Source organism: Melanostigma gelatinosum (assembly GCF_949748355.1).
Source record: "Melanostigma gelatinosum genome assembly, chromosome: 15".
Taxonomy (NCBI): domain Eukaryota; kingdom Metazoa; phylum Chordata; class Actinopteri; order Perciformes; family Zoarcidae; genus Melanostigma; species Melanostigma gelatinosum.
Window position 1 is genome coordinate 12,862,191 of NC_136648.1, and position 22,220 is coordinate 12,884,410.

Genomic DNA, 22,220 nt, shown 5'->3' on the forward strand with positions numbered 1-22,220 from the left:
CTCGTCACAATTATGGACTTCTCTGTAGATGAATTGAACAGTCAAGTAAAGAGAGTTACAGTACAATCGTCATGGGTTCAATCTTCAGGGACATGGGAGCAGAGACCCACCTGGTCACACAGTAAACATGTCAGTCAACACACCGGGTACAGTAATGTGCTTATTCATTCAAGTTTTCATCTTCAGCAACAGCAAACCAAACATTTTTAGTAAAACAAACGGCTGGAAAGTATACAACATGAGATGGCAAATAATCATCAAACCATAAAGATGCTAAAAATACATTTGAATGTGGTCCCTCTCACAAAGTACTCAACATTTAATATATTTACAAGGAGTTGAGCGCTTATATTTATATGTAGATACAATGCAGTTCTTATTGAGTGGATGGACAGTGACTGGGAGCCTGATGCACGGCAACTTGAGAAAACATGCGCTGCCTTTCAAACACAAACACACGTGTTCTGCAGTTGCTCGTGGCTTCACGGGTGCATTTGGGCGCTCTGAGCTACAGTACACACGACAACATGGACCCCGACTACACAGGTCATCATTACACACATGTACTATGGTTCAAACCGGCCTGACCTGAAGTACTTCTCAAGTTTTAATAAGGTTTTGACGTGAAAGCCAGAAGGAACCAAGAAGAAACAACCACAGCTGGGATTTTGGCGACAATGGTAGACTTCTTTAAGAATGCATTTATTTTATTGGTAATTTGGTCTCGAAAAAGAAAACTTCAACCATTTACAGTCTAAAAACATTGAAGACTGTCTCAGTGGTTAATTTCACCTTCTCTGATGGGATATATTGGTATTCTTTGTGAAGGGGGCATTAAAGGGCCGTATGTATATACTCTTGACAGTGGATGTGTCGTTCTGTTTATATTACATTGGGCGACTTCGCGTTGGCAGATCCTCATGGACACTTGCAGCTATGCGTAGAGTACAATTTGCACTTTAAGCCTCAAAGGTGTACTCCAGCCATTTAGTATTGCAGTTTCACAAAGTTTGGAGACTCACAAGATATACATTTTAAAAAGAATGGTTGAAATCCAAGATCCACAGGCTTGGATAACCTGACCTTTATTCTATAATAATGGCCAAGTTTCCCATAATGCGACTCAATCTTTCGTTAAACCCTTCTCCTGCCTGGTGGTAAATGCTTATTTCTTTCAAAGTCCACTTCCCAAATGTGTAACACAGGCTTTTTGTTAAAAATGTGAAGTCTAATCTGTGGTAACTGACATCATCAGGGCTAATTTATCAGATTTAAAAATAAAACCCCCTTCAGGCCCACAGACAACATACAGGAGTAAACTCTGTGTGACACGTACACCGATCTGCATGTGTGAAATTGGTGGCGTGCCCCTTTAACTTGAAGCGTGATTGCCTTGATTAACACGGTCTCTCATGCTGACACTTAGCTTTTTTTTGGTTGTTGCAACAAGGCTCCGTGCCTCTGCCCAAATTCGAATTCCCCGTTTATATTATTTGACAAAGACAGTGGCGACATTAAATCTAGTTTGAGGCTTCAGTCGTCCCTCTCGAGACCAGCAGGCAAAGTCACAGGTGTGATGTCTGTTGTCTTCCACCGATCCTCTTGGATGCAGCCACCAGCCCGGTGTGGATGGACCGTACCACTGGATGAAACGATCATGGGAATGAACACAGACTCCTCTTTTAATAAGTGTTCTGTGTTCACACTCCACCTGGAAACCCAAACATCGAGCGAATCACTATGTTCATGTATGTCTTCGCACCGTAGAGGGGATGGAATGACACGTGCACATAAATCCTCTGTGCACAAACAGTCTCTGGCATGACACAGGAGCATGGGTGCACCCTGCCCTCAGATGTAAATGTATGTGTGTGTGTGTGTGTGTGTGGGACAGTACGTGCAGGTGTTCCAGGCACGTCCTTGTGTCTCGTCCCTCCTTCACAGTTTGCGTGTCTCTCATGTCTGCCTTTTCCACCGGCTCTCCTCCTAGAGGGCCTGCTCCGTGCTGGAGGCGGAGATGTCCAGGAGTCTCCAGGCTGCGTTGGGGTTCAGCTCCTCCTGGTCACGACACAACGCCCAAACATGCATCATCCTCATCACCTTCTCCTGTAGAGACCGTAAGGAGAGGTCACATTTCAGGACTAGGTGAACAACCACAACCCATTTAAATGTATTTCAGGATGTATGATGCAACTTGCTGGACAGACTAGATGCAATATGTTTATAGTCACACAAGCGATTTATCGTTATCAGCATGTTAAATATTACTGTATTAGATTCCTATTGCTACATGAAAAACAGACACGTGTTGAGGAGTGCTGATATAATTTCAGTCACTTCCCTGAAATGTGTCTGATTATATCAGAGTCACTATTCTGGCACAAGAGATCTTGAGTCTACTGACCGGATCTCCTTCCACAATGTCTCCTTTGGGGCTGCGGATCACCATAACAACCTGAGCCTGGAAGGTGATGATCAGGACCGGGCCCTGGTCCATCATCTTACCCATCGCCAGCTACAGCACAGGAAAAGACCATGAACAAACAAATGAAATGAGAACGTCACAAAGGGGAAGAAACAATAACAACAGATATTGGTTTAGAAATTTGAGAACACAGTAAAGTATGAGGCAATGTGTGCGATGGCTGGTGCACGAGCGCTTACATCTATGTTGTCAATGTCCAGGATTTTGGACTGGAAGAGCAGCCCCAGCGCTCTGGCCTGCTGGATGGGGTGAGCCAGCTGACTGTACGTCTAAGGGCAGGTAAATAAAAACACATTCGGATGAAATGAAGCTTCACACATATTTGTATATCCACTAAAGTGGACAGACCAACATAGTAGTTCCCCGTTAGGGAAGCCTTCTATTTCTAGTTCATTTTGCCTATTTGCAAATACATCAGAAAACACTGAGACAGAGATGAGGAAATAGCCTGATGTAAATATATTACAAGATATAAAACTAAATAAAGAGATGCAGCTGGTTTGAGGTCAGACTTTAGAAAAAAAAAAAACATGTCACCGTCTATGCTGTATTTATTTTGAGTTTAATTGAATACTTAATGTCGAGGCAGCATATGACTTACAGCTTCATAGCACCAGTCTTTCAATACGTCCAGCTCTCCACGGATCATCGCCTGCAGGAAGAACAGCGACATTGTGTCAACGTTGTTTACTACAGCAGGTTTCACAAGGTGAGCTGAACCAGTGACCCAAACTTCCTTTGTTAAATCCTTCCTATTTCCATTGTCTTGTAGTCTTAATGTCAGATTTACATTCCATAACACCAAATTCAGTGCGTTTCGATAACTCATGTGAGTGCCAATTGATTTCCAGGTTCATTTAAACTAGAAATGTGTGTCTTTTGTCATTATTATATGCTTTTAACTGCATCATCAGCTCTTGTTCTGTGACCACGAAGGAAAGGTCTTTTGCTGCTCAGCTTTAAAATCAGACAGCTGCAGCCTGATTTGACTAATTCCAACACAAATTAACTTACTCAATCTAATGTAAGATGAGGTATAATTTCACTTTTAATGACTCAAGACCTCCATCAGTAACTCTTTTCTTGAACTCCTCTGTGAAGTACCCTCAGGTATTGAGCAAAGAGAGGAGTGTAGTCAAGGACAAACTGAGACAGTAGAGGCGTCGGTTTACCTCCAGGATGTTGGGGATGATGTCTTTCTCACACTGTTTGAGGAAAGAGTCTTTGTCAAAGGTGGGGTCTGCCTTCACGATCTGTGTCAGCACCTCGGACATCTCCGTTTTAGAAAAAAGACCACCTGGAAAACAAACACCGACAACATCAACAAATGGATCAGTTGATACTATAGATGGGACGTTAACAAACATGAGTTTACATCATACGTCTCTGCAATACCCACATTTATCTATAAACATGTCTGCTTGTTGTTTTTCCAAAACTACCTGTTGAAATGGCCAAAGTATTTTCACATATTGTTGAAATGGACATGACATTTCAGGATGTATTCTGTTTTGGGAACAATTTATCAATTGTATTGTACGGAGAACAGTTTGGACGGGACAATCATCAGAGATTATGACAATGACGAGTAAAAATCAACTGTTGGAGAGCCTTACCCAGGAAGCCAGTGACGGTGTCACTCATAGCTCTGGATGCTCTGACAAGAGCATTGTCACTTTCATCATACTTCATCTTCATCTCAAAGAATCCTGTGGGAAACAAAAAGGGAATACTAGGGTGAGGATAACTTGTTCAATCACAAAATATACTGTATATATACGTATATACAAGTTTTTCAGTGCTAGTGGACAAAACATACACTCTATGGTCTCAATAAACACCTAATGCCTGAATTGTATTAGTCCATAATGCAATCTACTGTAAAGAATCTGGTGCCACCTGCTGCCTTTAAAGGAAACTACATAAGTGAAAACAGTAGATGATTTTGATATATTATAAAAAGAACACAGACACATAGTATCTGAGAATGTATCCAGAGGATTTCCTTACGATTAAAAACTACGTTATCATCCTTGAATTCCTTCCACTGCTGGTACCACTTTGAATCCTTGTGGAGAACGACACCCATAGCCTCTCTGCATCAAAGAAATACAAGAACATGACTTCCATCATTAGACGGGAAGTGAAGATAGATTTTTACAGATGAGAGGGGTGAGAGGAGAAACTCACTCATCGGCCTCGAACACTCTGGAGTCGCTGTCGGCTTCTTTGGAGGAGAAATCGCTTCTCTTCCTTAGCTGCGAGGGAGCTCTGTAAGGGCCGGCATCCCCAACTTCTATCTCCTTCTTCATGGTCTCCACACCCTGCAGAGATCACACACAGTTGTATTATAACAGGGATGCAACCGTAGTTGTACCAAACCAGCCAAATACTGACGCAACAACTAGGGTGCAAGTAAAGTACACATTTTTAGGGTGAAACCTTGTTAACTCGTGGATATTGTTTTTTTCTCTTCTGACCTGTGAGATGGCCCTGAATGCGCCGGTTCTGCCCAGTTTCTCTCCTCCTTTGGAGACGGACTCAGCGGATTGCATGGCCGTCTTGGCAGCCTCCTCCACACTTTCCTTGATCTTCTTCCCGATGTCCGTACGACTCACCTCCTCAAGACCCTATGGCCAGAACGGTAATCCATGCACAGACACAAACACAGAGAGACAGATGCTGTTAGTCAGTCGGTATAGTTAAATATACGATGTATACGATTACTTTATTTTCTCATTTGAGGCCATTTAGTTTTAGAAGTGGTGATACCTTACCTCCTTGATGGTCTCCGACAAGGAGCCGAAGGTCTTCTTAAACACCTCTGAAGTCTTCACAGACTCGGACTCTATAGATTTCTATTAAAGGAAATAAAAAACATAATGAGGGCGTGTTACTAAAATTTTAAATAATGTAAAACAAATCCTGGTTGATGCAGATACTATATCATTCTTGAAATATAGATACAAACTAAATAATGTTCTTACATATTTCCTGCGGGCTTGTTGGAGAGCATCAGACTCCTCAAGCTTCTTGGCCTCTTCTCTGAACTTCTTTATGTTCTCTTTCATCTCCTGATTCTTACCGAATTCCTGCCGCAGGTTATCCACAAACTCTCCGAAGAAACCTTTACGTCCCGAAGCATATCGCACCTTATGAGATAAATAGAAAGTAGGACTTAAGTTGGACAGACAGACGCTTAGATAGAGTTAACAGACAATTCACATTAAGGTAAAAAACTTAACCTAAATTAATTCTACACAAACAACTGATCATATTCTTTCATGTAATTAAGTGATCAATCGGTATGCGTCCCGTTAAGGTAAATGGGAGCCAGCGGTGGTTACCTGCACAGTTGCAGCTGGGCTCCTATGTGACGTACAGGCATCTCCTCTCCACACTGAAGAGACAGCAGGCCGGGAGCAGAGGCTCAAGGCACGTCTGCCAACCAGCTGCAATGGAGAGAAACGGTAAGTACAAAAACAAAACACATCAACTCTGCAAACACTGCAGTGGATGGAGAATGAGTGACAGGCGGTTAGTGAGATACTAAGTCCTTTCCCCTCAGCAACGAGCAAGAATATACAATCGGTAAATGGCAGAAAGAGAGGAGTCATGTTGATACTTGTAAGAACCCCATTCACTATTTGTTTTGGTCGTTTGCAGGGTGGTTATTGAGTCTTGGCTCAATCTGGGCAATATTTACACACACCTGGACACCTTCGCCAGGTTAATAATGATACATTTTATTTGTATAGTGCTTTAAAAAAGGTACTCAAAGACACTTTACATGGTAAAAAACAGAAACAATAGGAGCAATTACAATATGAACATAACAGTAAGGAAAAACACAAAACCATACATAACTAGCTCTGCAGGTTAAAAGCAGATCTAAATAGATGAGTTTAATAAAATGTGTCACCTGTCTGTATCTGCATGGGTAGTGGACGTGCTATACTAATATATTATATTATTGTTGACAGTTGTCTATATCTGCCATGACCCTGATGAGCTGTGGGAGGAGCCACCAGCTCACCTGTGCTGTGTAGAGTCAACTAGACACAGGTGAACTCGGTGCTCTTATAACGAGGAGGAGAAGACATTGATCCGTTTGCTCTTTCACAACCCAGACCTGGTGTTCCCTGATGCTTGCGAGTTGTTCTTTAAGGTTCACCAGTTGTTGGTATAGTTACATTCATGGTTTATTCCGGTGTTCAACTGTTTGTTTCAATGTTATTTAAGTTTGTTCACAGCCAATAAAGTCCCTTGTTGGTGGAATGTGCTGGCTCGCTGACCCAATCACACAATCAACGTTGAGACTAAAGGAGCACCGTGTTCAGTAACAGCAGTGATACGTAAGTTTGATAAAACCATTTGCACTCACAAAGCTGAAATTCCTTGCCAGGTCACATAACCTGAGTCACAGAATTTGGTGTAATAACTATACTTAAACAAGTGATTGTACCACCATGATTAATGGAGATATTACGCCTGTTAGGTTTCATAACTGAGTTAGTACCAGGCTACATGTATGCGTCTAAACGGCTCACTTGTTAACTGAATGTTACCAGTTTTAAGCCCCCCAACAAACCTAAAACAATAAGTTAACTTTAGCCGTTGATAGGTGAACAAGAACATTAAAAACCCTGTCGTTAGTCTGATGCAGCAAGGCCTTTTCTAACAGACATCTCGCGATTTTACACATAAAAAAACAAGCTACAAAATCCCCGTCACATGACTAGACGTTAACAGACTAACTACAAGCTGAATATGTCTACTCCCTTCACTAAATGATCTGCTAGAGACTAGATAACTGTCATAAAGGACATGAATGGTCTAACCTCGTAGCAGCGACACACGGAGGCTGCCATCTTGATCTTCAAATGCGCGGAGTTGCACGTGCTTACTGCTGCAGCAGCTGACCTTCCACTCAGCCAATAGGAGCAGAGCTGATGGGCAGGGGCGGGGCCAGCTGTCAGCAAAACTTTAAAGGGCAAGTCCACAATAAAAAGAACATTCGTTGTGCTTTTATAACGACACAATATCGTCTCTCCAATCAGGAAATCAGCGCATTGAAGAACTGAATTTATTCCGTCACTAGTGACTGACTCAATTAAAGATGGGCTTAATTTGAATGTATTGTTATGAATCAACATTTGTCCCATTATATTACAATAAATCACAGATGGTGCATAGTGTGTCCTTGGAGTTTCTCACTGTTACAAGGCGGCATTATTGTCACAAAAACCCAGCGTAGGATTGCTCCTGGACTTGACTTCAAACACTGTCACATCATGGCCTACATAATCATTTAAAAATATGGCATATGTTATCTTTTTTAGTTCGTATTTTTTCTTTAAAGTCTTAATTTTATTAAGATACTGTTTGTAATCTTATTCATAAAAGACAAGTCTGCCCTGACTGTGAGAAAATAGTCTATAACTTGATATATATGGAGAATTTGTTCATGTGCAAACATACTATGGCAAGCCGTTTTAAAATGTAATAGAACCACACTCCTATCTGTAATTACATTTCAGATATCCATAATAGCATTTCTCCTACAATCTAAATGGTGGTTAAAGATATCCACAAATACATTCTTACTATTATAAGTGCTTTTTCAAGATATCTACTTTGATTGTACCAGTCAAAACTAAATTTAAGATATCCTTAAAAAGTATAAGTGGCTGTTTTAATATTTAATAGCTCAACTGATATATTGCAGATATCTAATTTAAGGCGAAACACCTTGGGCACTCTTCATTTTTGAGAGTTTGGGCTATTTTGCTTCTTTAACGTGTCTTCTTTCAGACTAGTGGAAAGAAAACATAAAAAGATACACATTTAGCTGTTTATTTAACTTGTCTTTGTCTATTTGCGTCTTTAGATTTTCTCAAAATTCACCAAAGGTAAAGTTGAAAATCAGTTGCATATTTAATGAAACATACAATTTCAGAAAACTTGTAATACAAACAAATGTCTTAATGTGAATACTCAAGGTTAAGTGTCATGGTGATACCTCTAAGTTAAATGTTTTACCCTATTCACCTGTAGTGCACAAAATGGTTGTAATTTTACAATCTCTTTAAAGGCAGTTTTTTCAAACAAGGCTTTTCTCATGTTCCGAAATCTCCACTTCAGTATAGAACTAACAACTAAATAGATAACTAGATTCTTCCTAATCAAATAGAGGATTTAATATATCCACAATTACAGTTTTCTATCACAATTGTACTTTTAAATATCCACAAATACATTCTTTCTATAGGTAAAATTATGTCACTTTTTCTATATGCATTGGGCTTTAAATTTCAGATTCTCATTTTTGATATCCAGAATGAACACTGCAATGCAATTGTTACTCAGAAAAACTCACATTTAGATTTCTACAATTCAATTGTTAGTAGGCGTAACTGAAGTGAGACAATTTGGAATATTTTCTTTTTCACAATACATGTGTGGATATATGTAATCTGGCTAACAGCCTGACTCAATTTCAAAATTCAACAATACATATTTTGTCACTATAGCATTTAAAAAAAAATTTGTTTCCATTTTTTTAAATGTATTTTTTATTGTAATCTTTATTATAAAATATGTATGCGGCAGACTCAAAGATTACATTGTATAAAAACACAAAGAAAAAGTGAACAAAATATATATAAAGAAAAATAAGACATGAACATAAAAACGGTAAACAAACAATGATAGAAAAACAGACTGATGATGCCAAAAGTACAAACCCCATATAACACTTCTTAGTTTTATCTATTACATGTAGGAAAACACATGTTTTTATAATGAGACCATTCCTTCATCTTTTATTAAATTCCCTCATAACTTGCAACTTGCCCCACTGATTTAAATTGTCACTATATATCATTTCTTTCCAGTCTTGAAGTCAGTTTATTGTACAAAACAAAATACATCCACCATAACATTTGTTATCTGCTGGCATGCATAACGAGCGCCCCCCAGAGGAAGCTATTTGAAGCGCAGGGACTCCTCCCCTCCCGCTGCAGAGTTGCGAGCTCTCTTTCTGCGGCCAGCTCGCCTTGACAGCCAACACTGGCGCAGAGTCTCCGCACAAACATACAAACCTTTCCCACATTTTTCTGGCATATAACGACAATACACACCCATACTTCAAACACATCCTCTTCGGGAGACAAGCGTCGGAGCGGCCTCGTCCAGAATGGGGAACCGAGACGATGAATACGATTTCTTGTTCAAAGGTAAAAAAGAAAGAAAGAAAGATGACTGCATTCCCTCTTAACTCACACCGACAGAGCTCTGCTGTAGAAATGCCTTTAAATCTCTTATTGTGTCATTTTCACAGAACAGATATCTACAGTTTCTAAAGAAACGGACTCATGTTTTTAACAAACTGCCCGGATGATGATCGGTTGTTGTTATTAAAACATAATGCTGTCATTGAAACATTACAACGCCTGCAGCTATATTTATAGGTATGGGATGCAACATCCTCTCCGTGCTCAGCTTTTGTATTCAACTTTCATCAAGTCAGAGAACAGGATTGGTCGTTTGAGTGAACAGCTTACTGCTTTATTGAATGACGTGCTGTTTCGTTCCCTCACGAGGTTGATTAAAGGCCTATTAGCCTCTACCTCTCCCGATCAATAAGCTCCATCCTCAGATTGTTACTCAGCCTGCTCTTACAGACACTGAGCTGAACTCATAACTTTGTGCATCAGTGTTTTGTTTTGTTATGACTGATCAGTAAGTCTGATCAGATTTGAGCGGTACCAGACTCAGGTCCATGTTTGGGTGCTCAGTTGGATCCAGAATGGCTTCCTTTGATCGTGATATCAGATCCTGTGGCACATTAACATCCCGGGCCTGTATAAGCCAAAGGGCCATTTAGATGTAACAAAGTATCCTCTGTGGGATGAATAGGGCATCTGCCGGAGGCGAATGCTCTCTCTCTCTCTCTCTCTCTCTCTCTCTCTCTCTCTCTCTCTCTGTCTCTCTGTCTCTCTGTCTCTCTCCCCCTCTCTCTCTCTCTCTCTCTATGTCTCTCTCTCTCTCCCCCCCTCTCTCTCTCTCCCTCTCTGTCTCTCTCTCTCTCTCTCTCTCTCTCTCTCTCTCTCTCTCTCTCTGTCTCTCTGTCTCTCTCCCCCTCTCTCTCTCCCTCTCTGTCTCTCTCGCTCCCCCTCTCTCTCTCCCTCTCTGTCTCTCTCTCTCTCCCCCTCTCTCTCTCTCCCTCTCTGTCTCTCTGTCCCTCTCTGTCTCTCTCTCTCTCTCTCGCTCTCTCTCCCCCCCATCTCTCTCTCCCTCTCTGTCTCTCTGTCCCTCTCTGTCTCTCTCTCTCTCTCTCTCTCTCTCTCTCTCTCTCTCTCTCTCTCTCTCTCTCTCCCCCCTCTCTCTCTGTCCCTCTCTGTCTCTCTGTCCCTCTCTGTCTCTCTCTGCCCGAGCCATGGTCTGTGTACCCGGCCCGAAACAGGAAGGGCAAGGCGGCCTGAAAGTGTCGATTCAGGTTTTGATGAAGCCTGTTATCAGCTTCCTGCAGCCCGCACCAGCACGATGTCGACGGGGACAAAGTTCGGCTCTATTTCCTTTTGTCGAGGGAGAGAGAAAACAAAAAGGCTCCACCTCTGCTGCTGTGCTGTGAACAGAAGCCCAGCTCGGCCCAGCTCCACGAGCCTGATCAATCACTTTCCCCTTACGACACAGCTCGAGACAATGCATGAACAACAGGGCCTGATAATGATCATCGCCAGCTCATACCTATGCTGAACTATTCAGCTGGTTGTCCCGATAGATAGACAGATGGATAGATGGATGGATGGATACTTTTCATGTCCCATAAATCACACAAAGCCCCTGGGTTCTGTTGAAACCAGTGCTTAGAGGCACTGCTTTATGCAATATCAACATTTCTTGGATATCTTAATGTATTTATGGCCCCTACCTCTCGCATCGCTCATACAGTATACTAACACACTTGTCTCCTCTTTTCCTTCCCTCCCTCCTCCTCTTCCCCCTCCACAGTTGTGTTAATTGGGGATTCGGGCGTAGGGAAGAGCAACCTGCTCTCTCGGTTCACCCGAAATGAGTTCAACCTCGAGAGTAAGAGCACCATCGGGGTGGAGTTTGCCACGCGCAGCATTCAGGTGGACGGCAAGACGATAAAGGCTCAGATCTGGGATACAGCAGGACAAGAGCGCTACAGAGCCATCACCTCGGCGTGAGTCCACGTCTGTGTGCTGCTGATAGTCCAGCCTCAGTGGGGGGGGGGGGGGGGGGGGATACTGAAGCAGAGCAGTCACAAGTGACACTCTATCCTTCAGACTCACCTCAAATGAGGCAGAATTTCTGGATATGTTCTACAACAGTTAGTTAAAGAGGATGGCACTTTTGATCAAGGATGGGTACTGCTCAACAAGTCTTGAGCTGGCGGGTTGAATCTTCTTGATATCTTCTGATGCCGTTGTGTCTTCTGTCCTGTTCCAGATACTACAGAGGAGCGGTGGGGGCACTCTTAGTGTATGACATAGCCAAACACCTGACCTATGAGAATGTGGAGCGCTGGCTGAAGGAGCTGCGAGACCACGCCGACAACAACATTGTCATCATGCTGGTTGGCAACAAGAGCGACCTGCGCCACCTCAGGGCCGTGCCCACCGACGAGGCCCGGGCCTTCGCAGGTACTGTGACTTCCAAAAAGACACAAGAAAGCCCAAATATTTAAGCGCGGGGAGGGATTTTATAGAATTTATTTCTAGTTCTTTCAAGTTATAGATTGCCTCTATTTTTTGTTTTTTCTGAAGGTGGCAAGAAAAGAGTATATATATATATATATATATATATAACATTCTTGCCATTCCTGATATTAACTTATCTCGCTGCTTCTATTGTTAAGTAAAGAGTTGTATGTTTTCTTTCCTACCCCACAGAGAAGAACAATCTGTCATTCATAGAAACTTCAGCCTTGGACTCAACGAACGTTGAAGAAGCCTTTAAGAATATCCTTACAGGTACGCTTGTGAACAGAGTTGGGACGTCAGAGCTGCACTGTTGTTGTCGTACTTCAACGATAAGAAATGAAAGTGCTTTTAAAATGTCACCATAACTTCTTACACACCAATCATTCCCACCCCTTTGTTTGTTAACACACCATGACGATGCAATTCTAAGCTGAAACTGTGTTGCTGAACAAAAACGGTGTCAGTATTAAAAGCAGCTGCTGATATTAACAGAGAAATGATCAACAGCTGAAAGAAATGTTCATTTCTTGTAACTAAACTCTTGAACTTGTGTAACTTCCTCTTACTGTGGCAAGTTCTTTTGATCCATCTTGTGCAAAATCCTAACTGAAGCATTCACTTAAAATATAAAGTGTAGCTTCGTTGTTTGGTTTTTAGTAGCATTGTCAGTGTGCACCCGAAACAACTAAATAATTCAGGTGGAAATGGCTGATCTGTTTCTGTTCCATCTTTTCAAAAACAGAGATCTACCGCATCGTCTCTCAGAAGCAGATTGCTGAGCGGTCTGCCCATGACGAGTCCCCGGGAAACAACGTGGTGGACATCAGCGTGCCGCCCACCACGGACGGCCAGAGGGGCAGCAAACTGCAGTGCTGTCAGAACCTGTAGCCCACGGCAAACGTCCCTCCTCACCTGGGTCGATTATTAATTGATATCCACAGTGTTGGTATGCTTCCATCTGCCTGGGGTGCCATATTGTCTGAATCTGCACATCTTAGATCAGTGGAGTCAGTTCCGTTTATGCCACAAACGATCAGTTCCAGAAAGAGCTGCTTGAATTGATTTGTAATCTGACCTGACTGATGGTAAAGCGTATGTAGCCGCCACAGTTACCCATGATAGTGTAGCGTAGCAGAATAGCTTTGCCTGAGACCTTGTAAAGCCTCGACATCTCCCTGGTAGACGGTTGTTGCACATGTTAGAGGCCTGGGCTTCAAGCCTTCCCGTTTGTCGTACCAGCAGTCCTGTTTTTGGACTTTCCTCCTTCAGTCATCTCAAAAGTGGTTGTGACGCTTTGCTGATGCTTATTTCCTTTTCTGTAAAATATATTCTTTTTTTGTTTTGATTTTGATAGCTTGTCCGCTCACATACATTATATTAATGCCATGAAATTAAATTTTACGATATTATGTTTTTGTGCCCTCCTTTATTCCACCTCCTTAAATACACAAAAGGACAAACTCTACCTGAACAGTGACTCTGAACCACCTTGTAACGCCAACGATACATCGATCTGAATCTATACATTGATTCAATTATCCAATATCCCTGATGCAAAGGGAAAACATCAATACCATAATCTTAAAGATGCGCTTTCATTGTGTGGGTCACCATCTCCGCCATATCGTCTCATATCGATCGCAGGTCCCTGAATTGAATCTGATCAAAATCATATTGCGACAGAATTTGTGACATCAGCAATGATTGTAATTGTCCAAAGGCCCAATATAATGTTATACCTAGCCAACTCATACGTTTGAAATATGTTAACGCTACTTTTTTCAGGTCAAGATGGAGCTAGTTTTATCTACTTTATACACAAATTATATCTATTTTGGTCCCATTCAACTTGGGAGTTGTGAGATTAGGAAAAAGATAACAGTTTATGCTACACAAATTTGTATTGTTTCGGACGTTGAACCGACTTGTTGCTCTTTTTGTAAAATATTGAATAATTTAATGTCCTTAGGCCTCAAATATTTAATTTAAAGAAACCATCTGGGAAGCCTAGAAGGGAAACTATTCTGTTGTGTGAAAACCAACACTGCTTCTTTTGTGCTGCAAGCCAAATGGATGGGAACCTGCAATGTATGTATGTGTTAGCAATGTATTCTATTTTATAAACTTGTTTTATGTAAAATCTTTATCTGAAAAGGAACTATTGTTGTAAGATAAGTGTAGTGGACCTTCCCTCTGAAAAGTAGGACAATATTTATAAAACAGACAAATGTCAAGTATTCTACTGAAGTAAAGTACTTTGGTAAATGTCATATTCATGGTATACAATGTGACTGTCCTACAAATAGTGAATGTTAAGGGTCTCCCAGCACAAACGTTAAACAGGACAACAGTTCTCCCCCACAATGATTGATCTTTATAGATATAGTCCCAAAGATTACATGAAGATTATTAGAACTACCTAAAATCAAGACAAGTGACATGTCACATGATTTAGTCCAGGAGTCCCTCTTGTTTTATTGCACAATAACCCAACTTTCTGGGGGATGCAGCAGGAAGACTACAATAACACAAAATACTTTTTATAGCATATGCTGCACACATTGACATCTCAAAACACATTTTTCTTTTGCACCTTGACGGAGTACCAGCCTGCTCTGGTGTATCTCCGTATTTATAATGGACAAAAGTCTGTCGTCTCACGATTCTGAACACTGTATCTCTTCTCTTTAAAATTGCATCTCTTGCGTTGTAGGACATAACAACTACAGTTCATTGCTAGGCAGCTCAATTTATGAATGGTGCATTTACAAGTGGAGCAGGGCTGTTTGCTGATGCACTTTGATGACAATAGTAGAAACATTATCCAATCAGAATGGAAACACTTTTCCACACCTTCCAACACAATGTCTTTATGCATTGTTGCCGCGCTGCCGTTGAACGGCTGCAGTTGGTGTTGTCCCACGTCCTACAATCGTCACTGACCCTGTGTGACAAGTGTGATAAATATCTGATGTTCTCTACACAGGGGAATTATTTCATTTTCAACATTCATACAGCAATGATAAGCTTTAGCAGGAAACTTCAAAGGGGTTCAGATTGTAGACAACAACGTTGGTAGGGGGTCACTGTCGCCCTCTACTTGTCAAGAAAGGATATTCACAGGTAGACTTTTTCAATCGTGTTCTCCGGTTATTCTCCTCTGCCGGGCTATTGGCTGCCCATTGTTCAAAAACAGCTAAATACATTGTGAAGGGGGCATTATAGGTAGTGAATATGTTTCATATTATACTGTAGTAGCATGCTGAATCAGTTATATCCTGCTACATTAGCTTGTGTCCTAGTATTTCAAAAGTTTGTGTCACGGACATACAGTTGGGCTGGTTAGTCCATTATCCACGTCTTCAGTCGATCACATCCCAGCACTGGCTGTCCAGTGACAACTCTGCGTTTCAACACCTACTATGACTCCGGAATGAGTTCTTCCCAAAACCACCTTTGTGGTCGGCCAATACGGTAGTAGTTTACATCAAGTGCTTCAATAAAAGAAAACGGGAGGAGGAGGTGCCTCTCCCCTCTCAGAATGGTCCTTATGAAGTGCAAAAAAATTATTATCATGATTAATCTTGTTTTTAGGTGGTGCTTCAGTGGGCGTTATTTTTAAATATTCCTTTTGCCACCGATCTGCACTCATACGATGGTCTCGTCAGTCATTTTCTTGGTCGACTTGGTCGGCACAGAACGCTGAGTGGTGTGCCCCCCTTTCATGTCAGGCATGAGCAGGCGCACTTTCTGATTGGTCCTCCTCCACTCCGAGTACAACTGACAGTGATACCGAAATGACACCTGAGATTGAATGGGGAGAAGAGTGGGAGGGGGCAAGACAGGGAAGGGAAGAAAAGACAGACATCACTAAAACTGACACCAGGATATTTGAGACAGAGTAGTACGTGTGAAGGACAGGAATATGCTGACTGAAGCTGCACTTGCTACACAAGCTGCGAGCAAAAGAGCTAATCTTTCACAATTTGACATTTGTAATGATTCTTTTGCTGAAGATTGAAGGCTTGGGTTTCTGAAGAAAGTTTCAGATTCAAAATACATCCTATTTTTAAAGTATATGATCAAATTACATCCAGTTAAGTAAGAGTGCAGAGTAAAGACGGTTTATTCTTACTTGTCTCACTGCATGTATGAAGCTGCATGAACTATCTGGCCAACTTTCAAACAAATAAGTACTCTGTGGCAGAGATTATCAGGTTGTAATCACGTCTCTCTATGCTTTGACTTTGTTCAAGTGCTATTTAAAGGTCATATTAGACCAGAAAACAGTCCCATCATTTCTACAACAATCAAGAGCAGAATATAGATCTGTTGGATGTGTGTGGTTTTCTTTGTATTGTGTCTGTGTGCCAGTTCACATTTGTTTTCCAAATCTATGCAGGAAAAATAAATACAAGAGCCAGCTTGTGGGTGTAAAGAAAAACATTCTATCTATGCCAGCACCTCAAGTAGACAAACTTCATCAACATGTTTTTTTTTCTCAGTGACAGGAGAATAAGCAAAGTAATGCATTAGTTACCAGTGTCCAGAGTATGTAGATGGTGAAGAGAGCGATGGTGAGGGCGATGAGGCCGACAGCCTCCAGTCTGCTCTTCAGTTGCAGGTGGTCCTGGGCTCCCCTCAGACACAGCCAGCCAGAGATGGCTGCCAGGGGTGTGATGAGAAGGAAACAGGCCATGTCGCACAGCAGCGTGCGCTTCTCACTGCGAGGGCCTGGGTCCTTCAGCCACTGAGAAAAAGTTGAATAAAAAGTGAATTTGGTTCAACTAACAATTAGCTACAGTATCACCTTAGTGTTAGTTTGGCTGATTGATGCATCTTAGTTGGCAATGACTATTACAAATAGTCAAAATCGAAATGGTGTAATTTCCTGCATAACTAAAATGAATGCATTGAGGCAATTGAAAACTACTCTTGTGAGCTCTTATTACAAGGTCAGGCCACCATCTTATCAATCGTCTCGTATCCTGAAGATGTTACTAGTTGGCACAGACTCTACATGGCTCAAATCAAACTGCCACTTACAAAATCCTTCAAATATTCCTACAAGGCCAACCCTCTAACCTGTGTGAGTGGCTGTGGTCGTCGTTCAATGGTGAATTCTGTGTGACAGAGTTCACAGTAGCTGGTGTTGGAGGAGGACAGCCACTTCTCCAAGCAGCTCTTGTGCACTTTACCCAGCGTACCAGTGCAGTCGCAGGGTGAGAGCAGTGTCTCCCCTCCAGCTCCCTCATGACAAATCCGACACATGCCCACATCACTATGGAGCAAAGTAGAGGAGACGACAATGTGACGATTCACCACAGTATCATGTGATTACAGTATATTCATTAGGGCCCCATCTGAGTTGCACCCTCTCTTACCTCTGCAAGCTCACCGCTTTGACAACGGTGGAGAGTGGGCGGCCATCTTTGGCCGTCACCTTGGCAATGTACTGGGCCTGCGCAGTAGAATCAGACTCCTCCGAATCCTTGGAGTTATCAGATTCAGCGTTCCCAGAGTAATCACAAAGGGAGCCAGAGAGGTGGCAGCACCCTGACGAAGACATGGCTCAGCTGAGGACGATTGGTGACGAAGATGATAGTGGGGGCGACTTTAAAGTTCTGATCCAAAACCCAAACCTCCTCCTTCTCTCCTCCTCTGTCCACCTACAGAGCAAATGCCTGATGGATTACAAACAAGAGAGAGAGTATGGGTGACTTAAAATGACATAAGTAAAACATGATGTCATCCTTTCAAGCCTCTCATAAGAGTCTATAAATGTCTCGGTGATGCCATGTGAGAGAGAGCAAAGCTCTAGGTCTCACAAAAGCTTGAATAATTGCTTTCTGAAAATAAACAACCCTTAAATCAGTACAAAGACATGTTGTGAAAGGTACGTAATACTTGAGCCCCACAAAAAATATTAAAAAATCAAGATTTTGTAGTTTCTAAAAATACTACATACATACATACTGGTGCAGGGAAAGGTACAAAAACACACCTGGAACTTTTTCAATTGGAGTGATGGCGATGAAAAAAATGTATTTTATGATTAACATATTTCACTCAACAGAAGTAATTACTATGCTTCAGTAAATAAGGGTGACAACAAATTGTATTGGCAAGTAAATACAGAATGCTGCATTGCTGTGCAGAGAAAAGACCTTGCACAGGTGTTCAGGTGGTCGTATCAGGAAGAACCCACCAGACCCTACCACCCGGCCTCCACACTGATACTGTCACCTATACACTCAACTGCCTTGAAAAAGAAACATTATAATAACAAGTATAGAAGCATATACGTGTATCTAAAGCCCCGGACGATACAGCTAAACTGAGTCGAAATACTGTCATTGCGATTTAATGCATTGTTTTGTTTTTTTCACATCGGGTGGCTTAACATTATTACAGTCATATTACACAGCAAGAAAATAAAACCTCGAACTGTGAGGCTGCGCGAGCACTGCTAATTACACTGTCTGGTTTAATCGATGATTATTAACAGTTAAGGTTTCACAGTTAATCCTGGCTGTTAACAGCGTTACATGATTGATCGTGTCGTTACTGTACAGACACCAACACAGGCGGATCCATCTCAACACTATAAACCATGTAACGCTGAAGCAGTTGAGAAGCTGTCAAGCGGATATATTGCTTTGGTATCTAAAAAAGCTGGTGAACAAGGTAAAACAAAACAGATCTTACCGTAAATGTACTCACCCGACAGTCTGTCTTTTCTCGCTTGGCCTTGGCCTTGGCCCTGCTATAACCAGACACAAGCTAGCTGAGCTAACTGTACAGCCCTAGCTACAAATAATGACATTGACATCTAGCCAAAAACCGATGATATGAGAGGACACAAAGGACGACCACATGCGTTGCATCCTCTCCATGACGTGTAGCATATCTCCCTCGGGTGGTTTTGTTCGAAAGGGCTGACAGGAAATGGCTGTTTCTGCCAGGATTACCAGACACGGCTAAAGGAGCTAACGGGCTAGCATCAAGCAAGCCTACCCCAGCATCACTCAGCTGTGCGCTGGGCACGTGACTCAATGCTGCCTTCAGAGGCCGTTGTGATAACGGTCACTTCACACCACACTGCCTATTACACACATATCCACCATCAAGTGCGAAACACGACGAGTAACCTACGGTTGTAGTAGCTACTTGTCATTTTCTATTGCTGAATGTGCTGTGTAGGAGGTCAGTAAAACGTTAGGAGTAAACAACTCCTGACGTATGTGGGTTTGTTTTTTAACAAGAAAACGGCCATGAATCTGGTCGAGCGATGTCAGTCCACCTTTATCCTCCATCCAGATGTGACAAAATAACACCGCTGGGTGGCAGCGTTTTGTCCACCCCGCGTTGCAGAGAGGACGGTTGTTACAGTCCCTAGACACCAGGGGTTCAATGATAAAAATACAACATTGACAGTTCATGTTCATTATAGGTTTTTGTGTCTGGTAGGTTGCTTTTGGGTTATCCTTTTGCAACATTTTTGAGGTCGTAGTGGAGGAAAGTATTGAATAGCATTAACCCATGTGCTATTCTTAAGAAAACAATTTGTGTGTACTTGTTGTACTGTACTTGAGTATTTCCATTTTATGCTACTTTACATTTGCACCCGACTACATTTCAGATGGAAATGTACTCTACTCACATGATTCATTTTCCTGCACAACGAAATTTTTTACTTATGACAGTTATGTGGATTTTGCTGATAATACCTCTCTACTTTTGCTTACTCATACTTTTTACTCCACTACTTTGAATTGTCAACCATGTGTAGGCCTATACTTTGTAGATCTTGCTTTTGAAAACCTACAATGACCATATAAAGTATGATAAAATATCTCAAAAGAATATCTATCTTTAAGTAGGCTACATTTTGTTGCTAACTTACAAACTTTAACTGAAGAAAGAAATGAATGCAGGACTTCTTATGAAGGATTATTTTTGTATTGCAGTACATACTTTTACTTTAGTAATTGATTTTAAATTGCCAGTCACGATCCACCACTGGGTTAGGTGTGATTGCTTGGCTGGCATTTTTGTTTTTGCAGAGGTCTAAGCAACGAATTATTGTAAAGCAGGTCACTGGTTCAAAAACATCAAATATTACAGATTACCAAGAAGTGAACTAGAGTTGCACCTGGTCTGGTTTGATTCCTGATGACATGATATGAAAGAGCATAGTGAAGTGTCGAAGCTGAGATGTTTGAAAAAGGGCTTCAAAACTACCGGTACCCTCTTCCTTTGTGCAAGGTCTCATATTTAATATTGAGTAGCTCCTGATGTATGGCTGATACTGTGCTGCTACTGTATGTATGTTTTGTACTGTACAACCAGAACTGGTGATCAGCATGTATATTTCATGACATATTAAATGTCTATCATTTTCAATTGCTTGCTTATTATTGACCTACAGGGTGTGTTGCACTTTGTTGAGTTAATGGAATTGGAAATAGGCTATGTTATAATGAGGTCAAAGACTTAAAAAAAATATTTTCTTTTTTAAATCAGTAAACTCAATGACATTAACCTGCAGCAGCAAACATTTTGAAATGTCCACCTGACCTCGATCTTATAGCTAATGCAAGGCTCAGGCAGATCTAGCTCCACTTTGGTCAAACGCCATGAACGCGTCACTTTTGCACCAAAACTGAGCATATTGTTACCAGATATAAAAAAGACAATATCCCAATTTAATTCTGCATTATTCCGAAACATTCAAAACTTTGATAGAGACTTTTAAAATGAATTCTGAAACTTCCCTTTACTGTGACCCAAAATAGTAACCTACACATGTAATTCTTAACTATGAGTCAAACCATATCTATTTTTGCCTTAACATTTGCCCCTGTCTCTACCTTTTCGTTCCCTTTGAACCCACGCACTGATAAGAAAGGGCCCACTTGTGGTGAGTGTAATCTGAGTACACACTCACACACACACAGAGCGTGTTTCTCATTTGCTATTCCCGTCTGTTTGGTCAAAGTCCAACTGAATACATGAGCCACTACCTCTCCGCATGTGTGGGATATCATGAGCCATGAGTGTCTGTGGACTTTAACATTGACAGAAACAAAAATGAACTGCAACTCATTTAAACATCACATGTTTGGAAATGTGAGAAAATTACATTTTCATAAAACAGTGCGCTTTTTCTGAAATATTCAGCAGTAAATTGCAGGTAACGTGTGTGTGTGTGTGTGTGTGTGTTGGTTTGCCTTGTGTTCAGGTTGCTGGATTAATGATCCATTGCTGCTCCATCGCTTCTCACAAATATGCGTGTCTGAGGCTGGTAGACAAGGTTTGAAACTGTTTGCATGACATAGCAGAGATTCAACAAGCTGCCACAATGTGTTTGTCGCAAGCTCCCATTGTTTAACTTCATTGACAGTCCGTCAGGATTCCTGCATGCTGCTGAAGGAATTTCCCCTCATCATGATGCCTGAGAATGACCTGACTCAGCTTCATGTGTACTAAATGTGTTAATGTGCAATACTTATATACTAGGGGTGTAACGGTTCACAAAATTCACGGTTGGGTTGGGTACGATACAGTGGAGCCACGGTTCGGTACGTTTCGGTACAGTAGAAAACTATAAATACCAGAGAAATGTACTTGATTTTAAAATATATTTATTCATTAAAACTAACATCATGAAGTTATTCTTTGACTTTGAACAATGATGGAACTATACCTGAGTGACCCGTCTTCTGGGGTGTCTTCTTAGCAACACATCGGCATAAAAAACAAAAACTGCTCCTTAATGTTATGTAGTATTGTTACTTACATCTTGCTTACATCTTGTATTGTTACTTACATCTTGCAAAGGACATTTTTAATCCCAATGGGACTACCTGGTTAAATAAAGGTTTAAAAAAAGAAAAATTGAATTTAAATGTTTTTGTGTCACATTTAAGTTAGATGTATGAGTCACAGTTGACAGTTTTGAACATGTCAGTGTGAAGAGTGGCACACACATACACAGTAAC

At 41.4% G+C, this 22,220-nt stretch overlaps 3 protein-coding genes across 4 annotated transcripts; 1 reads left to right on the forward strand and 2 right to left on the reverse strand.

Moving 5' to 3' along the window:
* On the reverse strand, window positions 1-7,356 carry LOC306789442 (mitochondrial import inner membrane translocase subunit TIM44-like; the record flags this gene model as incomplete). The annotated part of the gene is made up of 13 exons (XM_079285396.1): window positions 1-2,106; window positions 2,405-2,515; window positions 2,665-2,754; window positions 3,087-3,137; window positions 3,658-3,782; window positions 4,102-4,194; window positions 4,496-4,581; window positions 4,676-4,809; window positions 4,966-5,115; window positions 5,263-5,343; window positions 5,473-5,637; window positions 5,833-5,937; window positions 7,327-7,356. The coding sequence occupies 13 exons, from the start codon at window positions 7,354-7,356 to the stop codon at window positions 1,987-1,989; spliced, it is 1,341 nt and encodes a 446-aa protein (XP_079141522.1). The 3' UTR covers window positions 1-1,986.
* Window positions 7,357-9,543: 2,187 nt separating this feature from the next.
* Window positions 9,544-13,596, forward strand: LOC306789443 (ras-related protein Rab-11B). The gene is made up of 5 exons (XM_079285397.1): window positions 9,544-9,723; window positions 11,501-11,696; window positions 11,963-12,156; window positions 12,406-12,486; window positions 12,959-13,596. Exons 1-5 carry the CDS (start codon window positions 9,684-9,686, stop codon window positions 13,102-13,104), a joined length of 657 nt encoding a protein of 218 aa, XP_079141523.1. The 5' UTR covers window positions 9,544-9,683; the 3' UTR covers window positions 13,105-13,596.
* A 1,065-nt stretch (window positions 13,597-14,661) lies between these two features.
* LOC306788826 (E3 ubiquitin-protein ligase MARCHF2-like) lies at window positions 14,662-19,256 on the reverse strand. Of its 2 annotated transcripts, none has more exons than XM_079284496.1 (5): window positions 18,940-19,256; window positions 17,601-17,900; window positions 17,302-17,497; window positions 16,757-16,966; window positions 14,662-16,020 (listed from the first exon to the last, which is right to left on the reverse strand). In XM_079284496.1, exons 2-5 carry the CDS (start codon window positions 17,783-17,785, stop codon window positions 15,865-15,867), a joined length of 747 nt encoding a protein of 248 aa, XP_079140622.1. In that variant the 5' UTR covers window positions 17,786-17,900; window positions 18,940-19,256; the 3' UTR covers window positions 14,662-15,864. The 2 variants fall into 2 exon arrangements, with proteins under 2 accessions (XP_079140622.1, XP_079140621.1); XM_079284495.1 differs by having other exon boundaries at window positions 18,925-19,256.
* Between the last annotated feature and the right edge of the window lie 2,964 nt (window positions 19,257-22,220).